At 39.8% G+C, this 17,919-nt stretch overlaps 1 protein-coding gene across 1 annotated transcript; it reads left to right on the top strand.

Moving 5' to 3' along the window:
- The first annotated feature begins 872 nt into the window (after nucleotides 1-872).
- LOC146361110 (sodium/potassium-transporting ATPase subunit alpha-1-like) lies at nucleotides 873-17,890 on the top strand. Its single transcript, XM_084921135.1, has 23 exons — nucleotides 873-1,004; nucleotides 1,440-1,550; nucleotides 3,778-3,837; nucleotides 4,211-4,312; nucleotides 4,415-4,516; nucleotides 4,722-4,835; nucleotides 5,032-5,166; nucleotides 5,570-5,687; nucleotides 5,793-6,061; nucleotides 6,156-6,464; nucleotides 7,502-7,636; nucleotides 7,874-8,066; nucleotides 8,212-8,387; nucleotides 8,496-8,632; nucleotides 9,035-9,185; nucleotides 9,270-9,438; nucleotides 9,513-9,667; nucleotides 9,762-9,882; nucleotides 11,265-11,410; nucleotides 11,543-11,673; nucleotides 15,931-16,032; nucleotides 16,918-17,009; nucleotides 17,708-17,890. Exons 1-23 carry the CDS (start codon nucleotides 993-995, stop codon nucleotides 17,734-17,736), a joined length of 3,069 nt encoding a protein of 1,022 aa, XP_084777261.1. The 5' UTR covers nucleotides 873-992; the 3' UTR covers nucleotides 17,737-17,890.
- The last annotated feature ends 29 nt before the right edge of the window (nucleotides 17,891-17,919 follow it).

Genomic DNA, 17,919 nt, shown 5'->3' with positions numbered 1-17,919 from the left:
GTTATGTATGCATTTTTATACAGTCAAATAGTCTGTCATCTAGGTCCAGTGAGTTAATAACAACCCTTTCACTGGCCTTTATACACTTCTTTAATAATACTACTGGAGATTCTCCATGTTTCACCCCCCCCCCCCCCCCCCCCCCCCCCCGTTTTACTATTTAAGTATTTGTTAGCATTTTTACACCTTTCCTCATCTTGCAAAATCCAGTGATTGCATACAGTCATGAATTTACAACAAACATATCCAACAACTCACAGTGTCCCAGCCAGCTATCAAGGACAGTAATTTCTTCCTAAGCAGGAAGATCACGGGTTGGTTTCATAAGGGTCATCAGGGTTACAAATTTCCTTTGGTTGCACCATCGATCTGTGATGAAATTCTGGCTGAACCAGCAAGTCTTTTTGTATTGTGGATTTGTACAAGAATACAAAAATTTGAAATGTCTCTAGTCAGATCATGCATTTTATTACTAGATGAGACCTGATAAGACCATCCATCCTTCAATCCCTCCATCCATCCACTTTCAGAGTGGGGATGGAGCCTATCCACTCTACTCATGAAGTGAAAATCAAACAACATTCAGGCTTGATGTGCTGAAATGTATAGTGATGCATTCTGAGAGAGAAGGAGGGATACTGAGTCTTAATGGTCTATATTTTGCACCTCTCTTCCTGAGACTGCAGTGGTGGGATCCCTCAGACAAAATAGTGGATACTAGAGGTGAACAAAGCCATCAAGCGGAAGACCTACCTAGTACCTGACAAGCATGAGTGATAGGGGCTGAACCAAAAACTCAGGTGTGGGAGGAGTTTATTGAGATCGTGGAAGATTGCCTCCCTATACCACTGACCTCCCCAACTGTGCTCATCCCTTGTCCTCTAACCACCGTTCCCCTAAGCTCCTCCTATCCAGGTATAAAGGTAGGCTAAAATGAGTAACCAATAGTCTCTGCTCTGGGCAGACTGAAGGATAGAGACTGCACTGCGACCATGGGATCGAAAGTAAGTGTTGTCACATGTTTTAACCTGGAGTTTAGACTTCATTTGGACTAAGTCTGGGCTCTTTTTTTTTTACTTTTTTTTTTTTTAGCTTTAAATTCATTTCAGTTTTTGGTTATGAGTTTTCAGTTAAGCGTTTATATTTTCATTGGACCTTAATATCACATTCTCATGTCAAAACCTTCCAGCTTTAAAAATTATCTGAAACCATATTTTAAAATTATGTATGCGAATTTGAATTCACTGTTCTAATAATTAACAGCATGCCAATCAACAATATATTATCTATTAATTATTACCAATAATTACAAATAATAATTAATTAAGGTGGTTTTCTGCAGCTTTCTGAATAAATAGAAGAAGACGCTTCAGGGAAATCTTCTCACATGTTTTGAATGTTATTTAGAACTTCATTTTGTCCCACTTTGTTCATTCCAGCGAATGAATGATGACTACAAACTGGCGAACACCTCAGACAATGACGAAAAAACAACCAAGAAGGGTCAAAAATCCAAGGATACGGAGGACCTGAAAAAAGAAGTTGATCTGGTGAGTACTCCTCTTTTGTGCAGCCACTCTGTGATTATCTGTCAGGTAACACTCAAGCACACAAAAACAACTTCTGCAAACGCTATAAAGAGTTTGTAATGTGCAAATATTCATCTTAATTAAGAAAGAAAGAGGCATTGAATGGAATGACTTTCATGAAATGGACTTAAGGACAGCGTTATTCAGTCCATGTTACAGCTAGAGCATGAGCTCTGACTGCCCAAGCTGTACTTCATAAACATTGTTGTGTACCATCCCATGTTAAGTTGTTAAGATGTTGGCAGTTATAAATGAACTTTTAAGTTATGCTATCTAAAGAAGGTTTAAATGCTGAGTGAAGGATTCACTTGTAGATATATCCGACAACCAGCAGAACAGCTAGTTTTCACCGCTGTCAGCCTTTTCTTGCTCTGAACCGGTGTCTTGGTCGCTTCTCAAGGTCACTGATGAAATTGCATCACTGGGGAAGCATCACAAGGCAAACAAAGGGATGACAAATTATTTCATAACAATAACATGGTGCCTGCGGGGTTTTGAGGGATAGTGACCTTGGCCATGTCAGTTCGTAACCAAATAGAAAGCAAATAGAGGATTAAAATATTTTGCTGGTGATTCTTGTACGCTTCTAAAACAACTTTAGAAAAGATGCTATTTTGACAGAAGATGATATTCTGTTAAATAATTTTGAGAATAATTTTAAGCTCGTCCATCAGAAGGCTCGGTGAGCTTAGTCCATGGGAAGCTCTCTGCCATCCATCTGTTCTGTTCACGAGAATAATATTCCTCCTCCAGTATTAGTCAGAACTGACTTAAACTTACACACAGTAATATAGTGGTTCTTAACCCAGATAATGCTCAAGGTTAAGATTGTATGACCTTGACATTGACAAGCTTGACAAGGATTGTGATGAATGATTGGCGTACATACATGATTGATGTTCTAGTTTCTTGAATCCAGCCAATGACCCTCCTGCACAATGCCACCCAACAGATTGTTATTAGGTGATTAAAGCCACGTCTTAGTTGCATATTAATGATCACTGTCCTATATCTTAACTTGAGCTCAAAGATGTGCTACAGGACATCTCAGTTCCATATAAACATGATGAAAATGTGGGGTTTTTTGAGTAGGAACATCAAAATCAGTGGAGAAGTGTTCTCGAGCTGCAATAGTAGCAACAGTAGTGTATGGCATGTTCACATTATCTATGGCACATTTGGTAAGGAAAATGGCTTATTGGGTGAACCATGCAACCACACCCGTTTTCTCATGTCACTGTAAAAACTGCTTATAAATGTGACTGATCACACTTCATCCAAGCTGAAGACTTCTCATTGAACAAGTAAATATTAATGAAATGCATCATTTTGTATTCAACCTACTCAGAGCAGCAGACGATTGAAACTTTAATTTTTTAAAGTCAAAGTGAACTTGTAGGTTAAAGACCTTTATTGTAATTGTCATCCGCAATTGTAACAATAGTGTTGGAGGTATGGATGGTTTCAAAGTTGTGTACACAGCATGTAGCAAAGGGTCACCATACAGCCTTGGGGCACTTTGGTCAGATATATATGTGTATATATATATATATATATATATATATATATATATATACATGTTTTTATATATAAGATATGACATGCTGCATCAAATCAAAATGCAGATAGAGAATATTGTTCCTGTTGTGTCTTGTATTCTGTATTAAGACTACAATAAGTTGTTCTTTGACACTAATGAAATTGCTGAAATAATTTTTTGGGGCTAATTACAAATGTGCATGATCAACGTCATGAAATCAATGTTAATTTCTTTCATTAGAATTTATGTTGATTAAAGTTCAGCTACAAGTTTGTGAGGATGGACGCCCCTGCTGGGTAATTCAACTGCAATGTCAAAAAAATGAGCAAAACTCTTGGGAGGAAACATCAGTCAGATATTAAAAGAGTGGTTATTAGCAGCAACATTGCTTCCATTCACAGACAGATTCTAGTCTTACTTGACTGTTTGCTTTAGCTAATCTTAAATTTCCTCTATGGACCAAAATGTAGCCATAATGCCCAGTTTTTAGTCTTTTTTATGCTCTCTGTGTCCCTCTGGAGGACACGGGGAAGTTTACAAAAGATTTTTCTCAAAGGAGATTATAGCTGCAGCTTCACAATCACTGGGATTTTGACTTGTTTTTAAAAATGCATCTCTCTGTCTCTTTCTGTCTTCGCTTCACCTTAGGATGACCACAAATTAAGCTTTGATGAACTTCACAGAAAATATGGAACTGACCTGACAAGGGTGAGCACTCCAAATGTGTGATAAGGAGAGAGGGGAGGGAAGATTTGGCAGTTGGTGTATTTTTCTTGCATTCAATGCGTTGTCAACTTACCAGGCTATTTGTGAAGTAATGCCATTATTGGAGGTGTATTATCCAAGAAACACTGTGAAATGATTGCGAAAAAGTCAAGTCTAACTTCTTTTTCTGACATTAGATGGACATGACAAAAAATAAATAAAATAAAAACATTCCTCAACGACCCACAAAACACACAATTAAAAGGGTCATAGGACCTGTATGCTATAATATTACTGTGGTAGGAAATAACTGTAGTGTACTCCACTTGTACAGACAAGTCTTTTGAGCTTGGAGTAACCGAGACACTGTTTTTAGGGTCTTTCTTCATCCAAAGCAAAAGAGATCCTGGCACGAGATGGCCCCAATGCCCTCACACCTCCTCCCACAACACCCGAGTGGGTCAAGTTCTGCAAACAGGTGAGAGTAAAACCACAAATCTGTGTTTGAATTAAGATATTAGAAATGCAAAAAAGTGAGTACAACAAGCAAAGCCTGAATGTTATTTCCTCTGGTTTCCAGCTGTTTGGTGGTTTCTGCATGCTGCTGTGGATTGGTGCATTCCTCTGCTTCTTGGCTTACGCTATCCAGGTTGCCTCAGAGGAGAACCCTGGAAATGATAATGTAAGCAAGTCTTTATCTGAATTGTTATCTACTAAATAATGTGTACCCCAAAAAGTTGATTCTGTTCATCTGGATGTAACCTTTTCAGTTGAAAAGAATCAACTTTTTGGGACTACCTTCACTGGATGATTGAGCATGCATGAAGATAAACAATCTGTACCACTGTTTGCTGTACCACCTAACTCTCTCTTCTATCTTTATGTAGTTGTACCTAGGGGTTGTGCTTTCTGCTGTTGTCATGATCACGGCTTGCTTCTCCTACTACCAAGAGGCCAAGAGCTCCAGGATTATGGATTCCTTTAAGAACATGGTCCCACAGGTGAGACACTGAAAAGAAAACTAATGTAAATTCAACATATTTACAGCTTATATGAATTAAGAAACTGCAGTATTTTTTGCACAGTCTTAAGGGAAAAGTTCTGCACTGATGATACATTTCATCATCTGAAACTTTGCTGCTGGGATTAAAATCAAACCGAGTTAATCAAAAATTCCTAAAATCTTTGATTTCATAGCAAGCCCTGGTTATCCGCGACGGAGAGAAGAAAAGCATCAACACCGAGGAGGTGGTGCTTGGAGATTTAGTGGAGGTGAAAGGCGGAGACAGGATCCCTGCTGATCTGAGAATCATCTCTGCTCACGGCTGCAAGGTCTGTGCCTCAAATACTCTTAATGCCACCAAACATTTTTGTAGAGCATGTGTTTGATATCTACTATTATTTATTTAAATGAGAAGAAGACATGCTGTGATGTTTAGTTAGTTTTAGACATAGTTTAGTTATGGCCGGCGACAGAGTCGAGCTCAGCCCTCAGTCCATTTACATTAGCTAATCTTTTGCATGCAAGTTGATTGCTCAGCTGAAACATTTTTATGCATGGATGTTAAGTTGCTAAGTATATTGATGCATGTGGTGCTCTTCATTCTGAGTAGCATTTTTGTGATTCATTCAAACATCATACCAGTTCCCATTTATTCCTTAAGTCAAATTCATATTTATTAAATAGTATTCATGTGTTTGTTTTACCTGTATTACTTTCTTTTTAATCTCTCAGGTGGACAACTCCTCCCTGACTGGTGAATCAGAGCCCCAGACTCGTTCTCCAGATTTCTCCCATGAAAACCCACTGGAAACCAGGAACATTGCTTTCTTCTCCACCAACTGTGTTGAAGGTAGAGTATGAACAGCTTGTGGTTGATAGAGAAATTTATGTATAATATTTATTATATTGCCCACAAGCATGTTCCATTGTCAATGGATTTCAATCGTCTGTTCAGGCACAGCCAGAGGAATCGTCATCAACACTGGAGATAATACTATCATGGGCCGTATCGCCACCCTTACTTCCAGTCTTGAAGCTGGAAAAACTCCCATTGCCATTGAGATTGAGCATTTTATCCACATCATCACTGGAGTGGCCGTCTTCCTGGGTCTTACTTTCTTCATCCTCTCCGTCATCCTCGGATACAGCTGGCTAGATGGTGTTATCTTCCTCATTGGTATCATTGTTGCCAACGTCCCAGAAGGTCTCTTGGCTACTGTCACTGTGAGTTTTGGTGTCTAATGACACTCTCTTTAAATACCTTTCAATTTATTGTTGTCATAGTTTACAGTTTTGAAAACTTACGTTTTGTCTGTAGGTGTGTCTGACTCTGACTGCTAAGCGTATGGCCAAGAAGAACTGCCTGGTGAAGAACCTAGAGGCTGTCGAGACGCTGGGCTCCACCTCCACCATTTGCTCTGACAAGACCGGCACCCTGACCCAGAACAGAATGACCGTGGCTCACATGTGGTTTGACAACCAGATCCATGAGGCTGACACCACTGAGAACCAGAGCGGTGTCGCTTTTCAAAAGAGCTCCCCCACCTGGACTGCTCTGTCCAGAATCGCCGGACTCTGCAACCGGGCCGTCTTCCTGGCTGGCCAAAACGATGTTCCCATTCTGAAGGTGAGAAACTTTCATCTTTAAAACTCCTCTAATTATCAAATTCTAATGCATAAATTATACATCTGCAGTAAATCTTTGCAGAATCTATAGCATAGCACAGCGGTCCTCAACCTTTTTTGCGCCACGGACCGGTTTATGCCTGACAATATTTTCATGGACCGGCCTTTAAGGTGTCGCGGATAAATACAACAAAATAAAAGTACCGAAAAAAAGAAAATTTATTCATAACACACGTGAAAAGACCCAGGAAAACCGAGTAAACGATAAAAATGATAACAAAATAATGCTGAAAACCGATAAAACCCCTGAAAACTATACATTTCACACCTGAGCCTCAACTCTCGCGGCCCGGTACCAAACGACTCACGGACCGGTACCGGTCCGAGGCCCGGGGGTTGGGGACCGCTGGCATAGCATATGCAACTGGGAGATGTTACTGACAGCATTCATGCTGGTGCATTGACAGCGGTATGAGTGTAGTTACATTTTCATGTCAGATTCATGTCAGTTTACACAGCAAGGCTCCAATAGGGTTTGCGACGATGGGGTAACAATGGCATAGATTGAACACAAAAGTATAAGCTCATCATAAATGTGTTGCTCTAGTTCATTGATTCTGATCATCAGAAAATACTTAAATTCAATATTGGAGAAAAATATTAGTAACTTTTGCTTTTTAGTGGAAGATGGAAGATTTTTTTTGGAGATGTTTTAAATATACAGCTTGAGCCATAGCAAGAGGTGGCCAGCGAGATTGTTAGATCTACCATATATGACATACGTATTTCTTGCACTGTGAGTCCACTAAATGTGACAGGGTGGGTAATTTATTGCAAATAGTATTTGTATAATATGTGTGGTTACAGGTTTCTTTTTGTCAATGATGTAAATTTATTTGTTTATTCACCAACAAATAATCGAGCTATTATATTGTTATTTATTGCTCATTCATTTTAATTTGCAATATATTGTTATTAAAAAAAGGGACTAGATCCATGATCGATATAATCCGTTTCTGGTTTTGCTAAAACCCACAGAGAAATATCGCTGGTGATGCCTCAGAAGCTGCTTTGCTGAAGTGTATTGAGCTGTGCTGCGGATCTGTTAGTGAAATGAGAGAAAAATATCCCAAAATTGCTGAGATTCCCTTTAATTCCACAAACAAATACCAGGTAAACAATCCACACAATGTATTAAAACTTAAAATGATATTGTATATAAAGATTGTATGTTAGTTTATATGTGTGACTCCACCTAAGAGTCCACCTGAGACCTGGACGCTGTGCCCATCTTTGATAAACAGTTATGGGCACAAGAGTGTAGAACAACATAGTCATTTTGCATTACATAAACCACTGATAGTATAGATAAAACCTGCATTTAAATCCAGCCTTCCTGCTGTCCCACAGCTCTCTATTCATAAGAACACAACCCCCGGAGAAACCAAGCATCTGCTGGTGATGAAAGGAGCTCCAGAGAGGATTTTGGATCGCTGCTCCACCATCATGCTTGAGGGCAAAGAGCAGCCTCTGGACGACGAACTAAAAGATGCCTTCAATAGTGCCTATCTTGAGTTGGGAGGTCTTGGAGAGAGAGTTTTGGGTACAGTTTATTTTCATTTCTACCACATTGAGTACAGTACAGAGAGAAACGAGGCAGCTTTCCTCCCAGACCATAACAGATACAGATTCTGATTGATTCTGAACAAACAATTGAATCTCAATCGCATTTTCTTTGTGCCTTATAGGTTTCTGCCACTATCACTTGCCTGATGACCAGTTCCCAGTAGGCTTTGCTTTTGACACTGATGATGTGAACTTCCCCACTGAGAACCTGTGCTTTACTGGCCTCATGTCCATGATTGACCCTCCTCGTGCTGCTGTGCCTGATGCTGTTGGTAAATGCAGGAGTGCTGGAATCAAGGTATGATAACTGTTTGAAAGAACATCTCAAATTTTATTTTTTTGGATATAGTTTATAAAAAAATTCTGCACATTAACTTTAAACATTTTATCTCCTCAATCCTTGCAGGTCATCATGATCACAGGTGACCATCCAATTACAGCCAAGGCTATTGCTAGAGGTGTGGGTATCATCTCAGAGGGCAATGAGACTGTTGAAGACATTGCTGCCCGTTTGAATGTTCCAGTTTCAGAGGTCAACCCTAGGTTAGTTTTCTTATCAAGATTTATTTAGCTAACTTTAAGGATAAGCAGCCGCTGTTCATAAACAGAGGTCATGTAATCTGTAAAGCAAAAATGCCTTTTACGTAAAAAATACTGTATTTTCTCTGACACTTTAATTCTTTGTAATACAAGTGTAATAACACTTCTCTTGTGTGGGGGAAAATGTGATTCATTATATGCAGCGGGAATCCAACATTTTCTTAAGTCGAATATTTTCTAATGTTGCTTTTTGCTTAACATAGCATCTTTTTTTTCTTTTTTTGCCAGGGTTGATTCACTCTTTGTTCTATACCAATGTTTTCATCTTGTCTTCATCATGCCCTGTGCACAGGACGTTGGATAACAACTGCTGTTATACTTACACTGTTGTAATCTAATCTACAGGGATGCTAAGGCCTGTGTCATCCACGGTGGGGAGCTTAAAGACATGACCCCAGAGGAGATTGACGATGTGCTGAGGAACCACACTGAAATTGTATTTGCCAGGACCTCCCCTCAACAGAAACTGATCATTGTGGAAGGATGCCAGAGACAGGTGAGCACCGAAGGGATTCTCACAGACGCAATTTGACAAGTGTTTTATTTGTGACTTGTAAAAAACACTTTATTCCTTGTCCAGGGAGCCATTGTGGCCGTGACAGGTGATGGCGTGAACGACTCTCCAGCTCTGAAGAAAGCTGACATTGGTGTCGCCATGGGTATCGCTGGATCTGATGTCTCCAAACAGGCTGCTGACATGATCCTGCTGGACGATAACTTTGCCTCCATTTTAACTGGAGTGGAAGAAGGTAAGACCTTGGGAAAAATGTCGAATTATATAAAATACAAAGCATCACTGAATCTGCTAAATTACTTTGTTCAGGCCGTCTGATCTTTGACAACTTGAAGAAGTCCATCGCCTACACTCTGACCAGTAAAATCCCTGAGATGTCACCCTTCCTCCTCTTTGTGATCGCCAACATCCCTCTGCCCCTGGGAACCGTCACCATCCTCTGTATTGATCTGGGAACTGATTTGGTGAGCTGTTTGGCTCTTCATCCTGTTCTATGTAGAGGTTCAAATGATAGATAATGCAGTTATGGGTTGATTTTGTTTACTTGTGGTGTCACAGGTCCCTGCAATTTCTTTGGCTTATGAACAAGCTGAGAGTGACATCATGAAGAGACAGCCCAGAAATGCATCAGACAGGCTGGTGAACGAGAGACTCATCAGTATGGCTTATGGACAGATTGGTAACACATTATTTATACTTTTAAACCTTTAATTATTCTGTTCATATTTGCTGTATTATGTCTTGATGCATGCTCCATCATACAGGTAAAGAAATCCCCAAAAGTTGATTCTGTTAATCTGGACGTCCCGTTTTCAGTAGGAGAAATGTTTCATCACTCATCCAAGTGACTTCTTCCGTCTCAGTCAGTTGAGACGTCCCCAACGTTATAAAACAGTACATTTGCATAATGTATGAAACTAGCAACATTAAATGAAAAATGGGCAGTGAGGTCAGTTTCATGATCATTAATATGCAAATTGTCATTATTATTGATTATTGATCAACAACCACTGATCAATGGCCATGAGTACCATTCACAGAGAGTTGGGTAATGGCTGCAATCACAGCATTGTAAGATGGCGAAAGATGTACCCTTAGGCCCCCTCCTCATTTCAGAGATGGTCTTTCCCTTTTCACATAAAAGGCCTCCTTGACTCTGCGCTCAAACCAGCGTTCCTCCCTGTCCAGGATGTGTACATCCTCATCCTTGAAAGAGTGTCCACTGGCTTGTAAACTGCAGCCTAACAAGGTAGCTCTTCACTCTTGTGCCATCCGCTTCATCAGAGGTGGTTTGGTTTCCCGATGTGTAAATCCTGGCTATCCTCTTGGCACTTAACAGCGTACACTATGTTACTCTGTTTGTGTCGGGGGACCTGATCCTTGGGGTGGACCAATTTTTAGCGCAGCGTGTTTTGGGGTTTAAAAGCCACAAAGTCACAGTGTTTAGAAAAAAATGCGTCTCAACTGTTCCGATACTCCTGACACGTACGGGATCAGTACGGGTTTTGGCTTCGACTGCGGTTGTCCTTCTTCCTGGATCGGCTGGAGCTTTCTTTTGGTGCCTTCCCAGCTTTGACAAATATTCAGTTGGGATAACCACATTTACTCAGGGCCTTCTTGTGTGTGCATTCTTGTACCATTCTCTGGTCACAATTGTCGCAAAAGTAACAATACAAAATTTGTAAAAAGTTTCTCATTTGAAAAATGTTCAAAAAGGAAGATGTTTAAGAAGGAAGAAGGAAGAAGGAAGAAACTTAATAGGTCCAAATTCAATTAACAATAATTGTTTGTTTTTTTTAAAAAGTAACATTTTGTGATCAATTTCAATATCATATTTGTAAAGTATTCCCAAATATTTCCTGCTGTGGTTTGGTTCTGTGTCATAATCTTTGAATTCTCTGTCCGTTATATCTATTCACCTTGGCTTTGCATAGAATGACATTGACGTGTCATATTTGTTCATGTTTATTTATGAAGAAACTGCCACAGTTGTAAAGGAAAAAGTTCAAACTTTCTCTGATAAGAATCCATTGACGTTTTCTGTTGTTTTCTTCATGGTAGGCATGATACAGGCCTCAGCTGGCTTCTTCACATATTTTGTCGTCCTGGCTGAAAATGGTTTTTTGCCCTTCGATCTCATGGGACTCAGAATCTTCTGGGATAACAGATTTCTAAATGACCTAGAAGACAGCTATGGGCAGGAGTGGGTCAGTCTGACTTGTGTTACTAGCTGTACTTTGGACTGTGAAAATGATCAAACTTTACGGTACAGTTCACTGAAGTTTCAGTGCTCAAAATCAAAAACATTCCAATCTTTTCATCTCTTTTTTATACACCAGACATATGAGAGCAGAAAGATCTTGGAGTTCACCTGCCACACAGCCTTCTTCTCCAGTATTGTGATTGTCCAGGTGGCCGATCTGCTCATCTGTAAAACAAGGAGGAACTCTATTTTGCAGCAAGGAATGAAGTACGTATACATAAAGATCCGAAAGAGCTCCAATGGGTGTGATAGAACTTTTCAATTCAATTGTATTAAGTGAGTAGCAGCAAAAACACACACTCAGACACAACGGGCAGGTCGAGCAGTGAGGGCTGCTGGACCATGACAGAAAGCTGAAGGCTCTGTCTCCCGTTCTACTTTTAAAAACCACAAGTACGCACGACCTTGTATTTGAAGAGAAGGTTTTAACATTTGATTCTGGATTTAACAGGGAGCCAATGAAGACAAAAAATATGTAAGAAATATGCTCTCTCTTTCTAGTCTCTGTTAGTACTCTTCTGCTGCATTTTGGATCAGCTGAAGGTTTCAGACATCCTGATAATAATGAATTACAGTAGTCCAGCCTGGAAGTAGTAAATCCACAAACTAGTTTTTCAGCATCACTCTGAGACAGGAGTCATTCTATTTTAAACGTGTTTTCATCTCTGTTCACAAGTTTCTGGATTTCTTTTTTTTATAAGACTGAACTTTATTTTTCTATATTCACATTCTGTTTAACTTGTTGCTTTTTTGAAGAAGTGGTACAGACTAATGAAGCAGTCTACTGACAAAAGTTACAAATGGTTGTTTAAAATGAAAGCAGTTTAAAACTAATTACTGAATGATTCATTGTGAATTAGTTTATTATCTAAATAAAGGCTCAGCTAGTTTAGATGTTTAGATGGGGCGTGAAAATATTTCTTCCTGCCATGTGAGGAATTATGTCAAAAGTATGAGACCCGCTGACCTAAGGGAAGTACAGCATATTTAATGCCTACAGCACGCTCAAATTGCTGTAATGAAATGTTATGGTCAACAGGATTAAACTCTCTTGTCTAGCAGGACAAGCACAGAGATAAGTCCACTGTCAGGGGCCATAAGAAGATCACTTGTAACCTTCACCCAGTGTTTGTATTTCAAGTTTAAGTAATATTCTTTGATTTAGTGTTATTCGTGGTTTTGGGTGTCAGTGTTTATTATAGCTTGTGTATAGTCTCTGTGCCTGTGTTTACTCTGCGCCTTCCCTGTGTTCTTCGTTTCATGTCAGGTCACCATTGTCTCTATGTTTGTGCATCTCCTGTGTCTCCTCAGTCAGTCATGTCTCCCTGTCTCAGGGTCAAGTCCGCTTCTTTGTGAATGTCTCATGTTTCCTGTTTTATTTTGAAAGTCCCTCTTCTAGTGCTCATTGTGTTCAGTTTTGGTCTAAGGAGCTTGGAAAGAAAAGCATCTGGACTTCTTTAAGTTGCTTGAAGCCGTTTCACCTCTCATCCGAGAAGCTTCATCAGTTCTAGGCTCAAATGGTGACGAGTCCTAGATTTAAGCTCTGTGGGAGTAACCCACCGAGAGGGACATGGACCCCCTAATGATGAAAACGGGTGTGGGTCACAATCAGCCAAGGGTGAGCCCGCTGTGAAACCTAGTCCCACCCTATCATGCGATTTCCTGTGGTCAAAAGGCCCAGGATGTGAGTGGACGTTAAGGCATCTGGGATCTCATAACTGGTTTACAGATGGTAGACAGTTGGTGTAAACCACTGCCTCTCTGCAAAGATGGTCATTCACAGTGGACATAGATGGTTTCTTTCACTCCTCTTTCAAACTATCTGTCTTCTCTGTCCAAAATATGACATTGGCATCCTCTAAAGAATGACCTTTGTCCTTTAGATGCTGATGGACAGCCGAGTCTTGTCCCATGGAGGTGGCTCTACTATGTTGTGCCATGCGCTTGTGAAGTGGCTGTTTTGTCTCTCCAATGTAGAGGTCTGGGCATTCCTCGCTACATTGTTCGGCATACACTATGTCGCTAAGTTTGTGTTTAGGAATTTTGTCTTTGGGATGAACCAGTTTCTGTCTGAGTGTGTTGCTGGGTCTGAAGTAAACTGGGATGTCGTGCTTGGAGAAAAGTCTCCTGAGTTTCTCTGATGCACCGGCTACATAGGGGAGGACAATGTTGTTACGTCTGTCTTTCTGATCCTCCCTAGCTGGTGTCTGATCTTCTTTTCTGTGCATCTTTGCTGACTTGATGAAAGCCCCATTAGGATTACCACATGTTTCAGAGCTTCCTTTACATGTGTGCGTTCCCTCTTTTTTCCTTCAGGCTTAGAGGGAACATTTTCTGCCTGGTGGTGTAGGGACCTGATTACTCCAAGTTTGTGTTCCAGAGGGTGGTGGGAGTCAAATAGGATGCTCTGGTCTGTGTGTGTGGGCTTTCAGTAAACTTCCGTTTTCCATTCCCTTCAATGCGCGCGGCACAGTCCTGGAATGGCAAACAGTCATCCTTTGTGTCTTCCCTGGTGAACGTTAAAAAGAGCAGTGAAGGATTCCACTTCTTGGGTTTTGATTTTGACCCAGGTGTCGTCCACATATCTGTACCAGTGGCTGGGTACACTCCCTTTAAAAGAACCAAGAGCCTTTCTTTCCACTTCCTCCATGTAAAGGTTGGCCACAATAGTTTTGCTTCCTCCCTGTCTTGTGTGTATTTGATTACTCCCAGCTCTGTTTCCCTCCTGTGTCTCATTCCCTCATTATTCCTCTGTGTATTTTAGCCCTGTTTTTTTCTCTGCCTGTTGTTGTGCCAGCCCTCGTGTTCCTTTTCTGTTTATTGTATTCCTAGCTCCCAAGTTTTGGCTTTCCTGAAATTCATGAAGTCATTGCTGCCTAATGTTAAAAGAATGGTTGGTTCAACAGAGCTCTGTGTTTTTGTCAGCCTGGCTACAGCGCTGAAGGGAAAACTATGGTTGTTCTTATTTTCTTCAGTCAGTGATGAGTATTAAGATGTTCTAGCTTCACGGTGGGCTTTTTATTAAAATAAAGCAGCAGATTACTTTTCCAGGCTAAATCATGATCTTCCAAATTTTTGAGATACCATTTCACATCTACTCCCTACCGCTGTGTAATCCATTATTCTAAATGTGAATATTATTAGGAAATGATCAGGCAAGAGAGGGTTTTCAGGACACACTGTTAAATGTTCAGTTTCTGTGCGCTATGTCAGAACAAAATCTACAGTGTGATTGAAGTGGTGGGTGCGTTCTTTTACATTTTGAAATAAGTCAGTTGAGTCTAACAGATTAAATGCCATGATGAGGCATTTCTAGCATCTACATGGATGTTAAAATCACCCACAATAAGGATTTTATCTGAGCTGAGCACTAAATCGGATAAAAAGTTGGAGAAATCAGACAGAAACTCTGAATAAGGCCCAGGTGGACGATAGATGATAACAAATAAGACTGTTTTTCTTTTTTCTTTTTTTTAGTTTTTCAGCTGGGGTGGACACGGTTAAGAATCAGGCTTTCAAATGATTAAAAATCTGTCTGCTTCTTTGGTTAATTAATGAGCCAGAAATTGCTGCGACACTCTCCCCTTGGCCTGTGTGGACTGCAACTTTGCTTCCTGGTCCCAACTCTGGATTTTGGGATGTTTAATAAATTTGGCCAGATTTTAAGAAATAAGACCTGGTCCATCCAAAGTGGGATGGATGCCGTCTCTCCTAAAAGTTTCCCAGTTATCTATAAAGCCCACATTGTTTTTTTGGACACCACTCAGACAGTCAGCAATTTAAGAACATTCAGCTAAACGTGTGACTCCTGGTCAGATTCAGGAGGAGACCAGAGAAAACTACCAACGTTGTTTTGGCGTGGTTGCACATCGACTTCATATTAATTTTAGTGACCTCTGATTGACATAACTGGGTTTCATTACTGCCGACGTGAATTATAATTTTACAGAATTTAAGTTAGCCAGCAGATTTAAATTTCCCTCAATGCCCCCTGCTCTGGGCCCTGGAAGACAAGTGACTATGGTTGCCAGTGTTTCCAGCTTCATATGTCTCAGAACAGAATTGTCCATTTCCAGAGCTTGTTCCTTGGCCGGTGTGTCACTGAATGGACATATGAATGGGTTGGTGGGGTACCAGGGGCTTCTGTTTAGAGTTTCTGACTGACATCAGCATCCATACAGCCTAGAACAAGTAAAAAACTCGAACCATTTGAAGAACAAGCTCCGCAAACCGTTTCAAATTTTATTATTCCACAAATCAGGCTGAAAGCTTTCCTAAAAGCTGAAATAGATATACATGAAACTTAATATTTTATTTATTAAAGAAAATGAGCCAATGTTAAATATATATGTAGTACAACAAAGGATATACCAAGTTCCAGAACAGAAAAAGAGCATTCAAATAAAATATTTAAAAAATAGTTTCAGTTTTATTGATATTGACTGACATTTTTCTTTTGTACAGGAACAATGTCCTTATCTTTGGAATGTTTGAGGAGCTGGCTCTTGCTGTGTTCCTATCATACTGCCCAGGCATGGACATTGCCCTGAAAATGTACCCTATGAAGTGAGTGAAACAGATAAGCTAATACTATGATTTTCCATTAGGCAATAGTGTGAACGCTTAGAGATACCCTTTCTAGGCATTTTTTTTTTAAATTCAGCAATTATAATGACTAATTCCTAATGCACAATTGTCCTTTTCTCTGTGGTGTTTGTGGCTGTTTCCTTTGCCATCTTCATTTATTTACGGGCATTCACGTTCCCAAGCCAATTCCTGTCGTTTTCAACATTCACCATAACATTGACAGGATCAGTTGAGTCTGTTAACTGCTGCCCCTGCATTGCATCATAGAGTATGGCTCTGGCCAACACAGACTCATAAATCATCCTGCGCATCTTCTGGCAGATGTTTTCTCTGAAAAAGGAGATAGCTTTCCCCTCCCTAATAGAAGGCTTTTGTGTTTTAAGTCCTCCACACAGACCCCACGGATGTAAGTAGGGGTCGCTGATGTTCATGTCCTCCTCCTATCATCAACCAGTTCCTTAGTCTTTGCCACATTAAACTGCAGATGGTTTTGCCAAGTACAAAAGTTGTCCACCACAGTCCTGTACTCTCACCACTTTCTCTGATACCTCCCACTACTGCAGTCATCAGAAAATGTCTAAAGGTGACAGACATCTGTGCAGTTCTGTGACCTGTTAGTCAGACCTGTTAGATTTAGTTCATTGACCAACTCCACGCTACATTTGACTTCACTGCTCTTTGTTTACCTTAAACCATTGATGGCATTCATGCCAGTCCAGACCTCCCCCATAATCTTCTGGCACTCAAGTTTCCCTTTGTCCTTGGACTCCTCACCTGATGTCCTCAGTCACTTCATCAGAGTCAAAGAAATAATGTCAGTGTAGTACTTGTAATTCAGTCTCTGTCTGTCCATCCAAACCTTAGGCCATTATGGTGGTTCTGTGGATTACCGCACGGCTTCCTTCTCTTCTTTTATGATGAAATCAGAAAATATATCCTCAGACACAGCCCAGGAGGTAAGAGTTTTATTTAGGAATGACCAAACACTTTATGAGGCACATAGGACACATTTTTATCCCTTTCTTTTTTCACCCATTTTTAAAAAAATGACTTGCACATAAATTCTTTGGAATTTCTCTGACTAGAAATTGGTTAATAAGTTATTAAGTTCCATTTGGCCCCATCTATTTAAGCGAGAGCATCTCATATATATAAAAATCCATTAGCTTTTTTTAAAATATAAATCCTGTTTTCAATGCCATTATTATTAATAATTTTAATTAATAATTTGTTTAAAACTAAAAACTAAAAATCATGATCAAATACGCTCCTTTTAGCCCTTCCACCAAATGTATTTACATTAGTTAACATTTAAACTAACCTTGAGACTACAAGCATCAGCAAAGAAAAAGGTACTAAAAGTCCAAAAGTTTTAAATGGTTGAATATCTTAAGAAACCAAAGTAAACTCTCTCCACTAGTTGAAGTCAGTCACGATGCTTGAATCTAAGCAGAACCTGTATGCAGGGCTGGCTCTGATACAGCTGTGTGAAACTGTCCATGTTAAAGCCTTTTACATATTTAATTACAAATGCATAATCAACAGATTTATATCAAAAATCTTTGTCATTTGGACAACATAAAGAATTTAAAAAAAATGTGAGGTGAAATTTCACAAAAATGATGTCCCTAATCGTGTCTCCTTTGGTTTTTAGGCTGGTTGGAGAAGGAGACATACTACTGAGCCAACATGAGACAGACATGAAGGCAGTGTGTGTTTCATCACTACTTAATGTTATCTTAAGTGTTTGTTAGAGATGCTATAGCTCTAAAAACACCACAAAGCATGGATAGATTAAGAATATCTTTATGAATGTGTGTACTGAAATAAAGTATTTCTAATCTAAAATCAAGGCTATCTGCATTT

The sequence above is a fragment of the Perissodus microlepis genome, chromosome 23 (genome assembly GCF_051167445.1).
Source record: "Perissodus microlepis isolate ML-2025 ecotype Zambia chromosome 23, ASM5116744v1, whole genome shotgun sequence".
In the NCBI taxonomy this organism is placed as follows: domain Eukaryota; kingdom Metazoa; phylum Chordata; class Actinopteri; order Cichliformes; family Cichlidae; genus Perissodus; species Perissodus microlepis.
The sequence above is the reverse complement of the archived record's forward strand: the minus strand, read 5'-3'. Positions and strand labels throughout refer to the sequence as shown.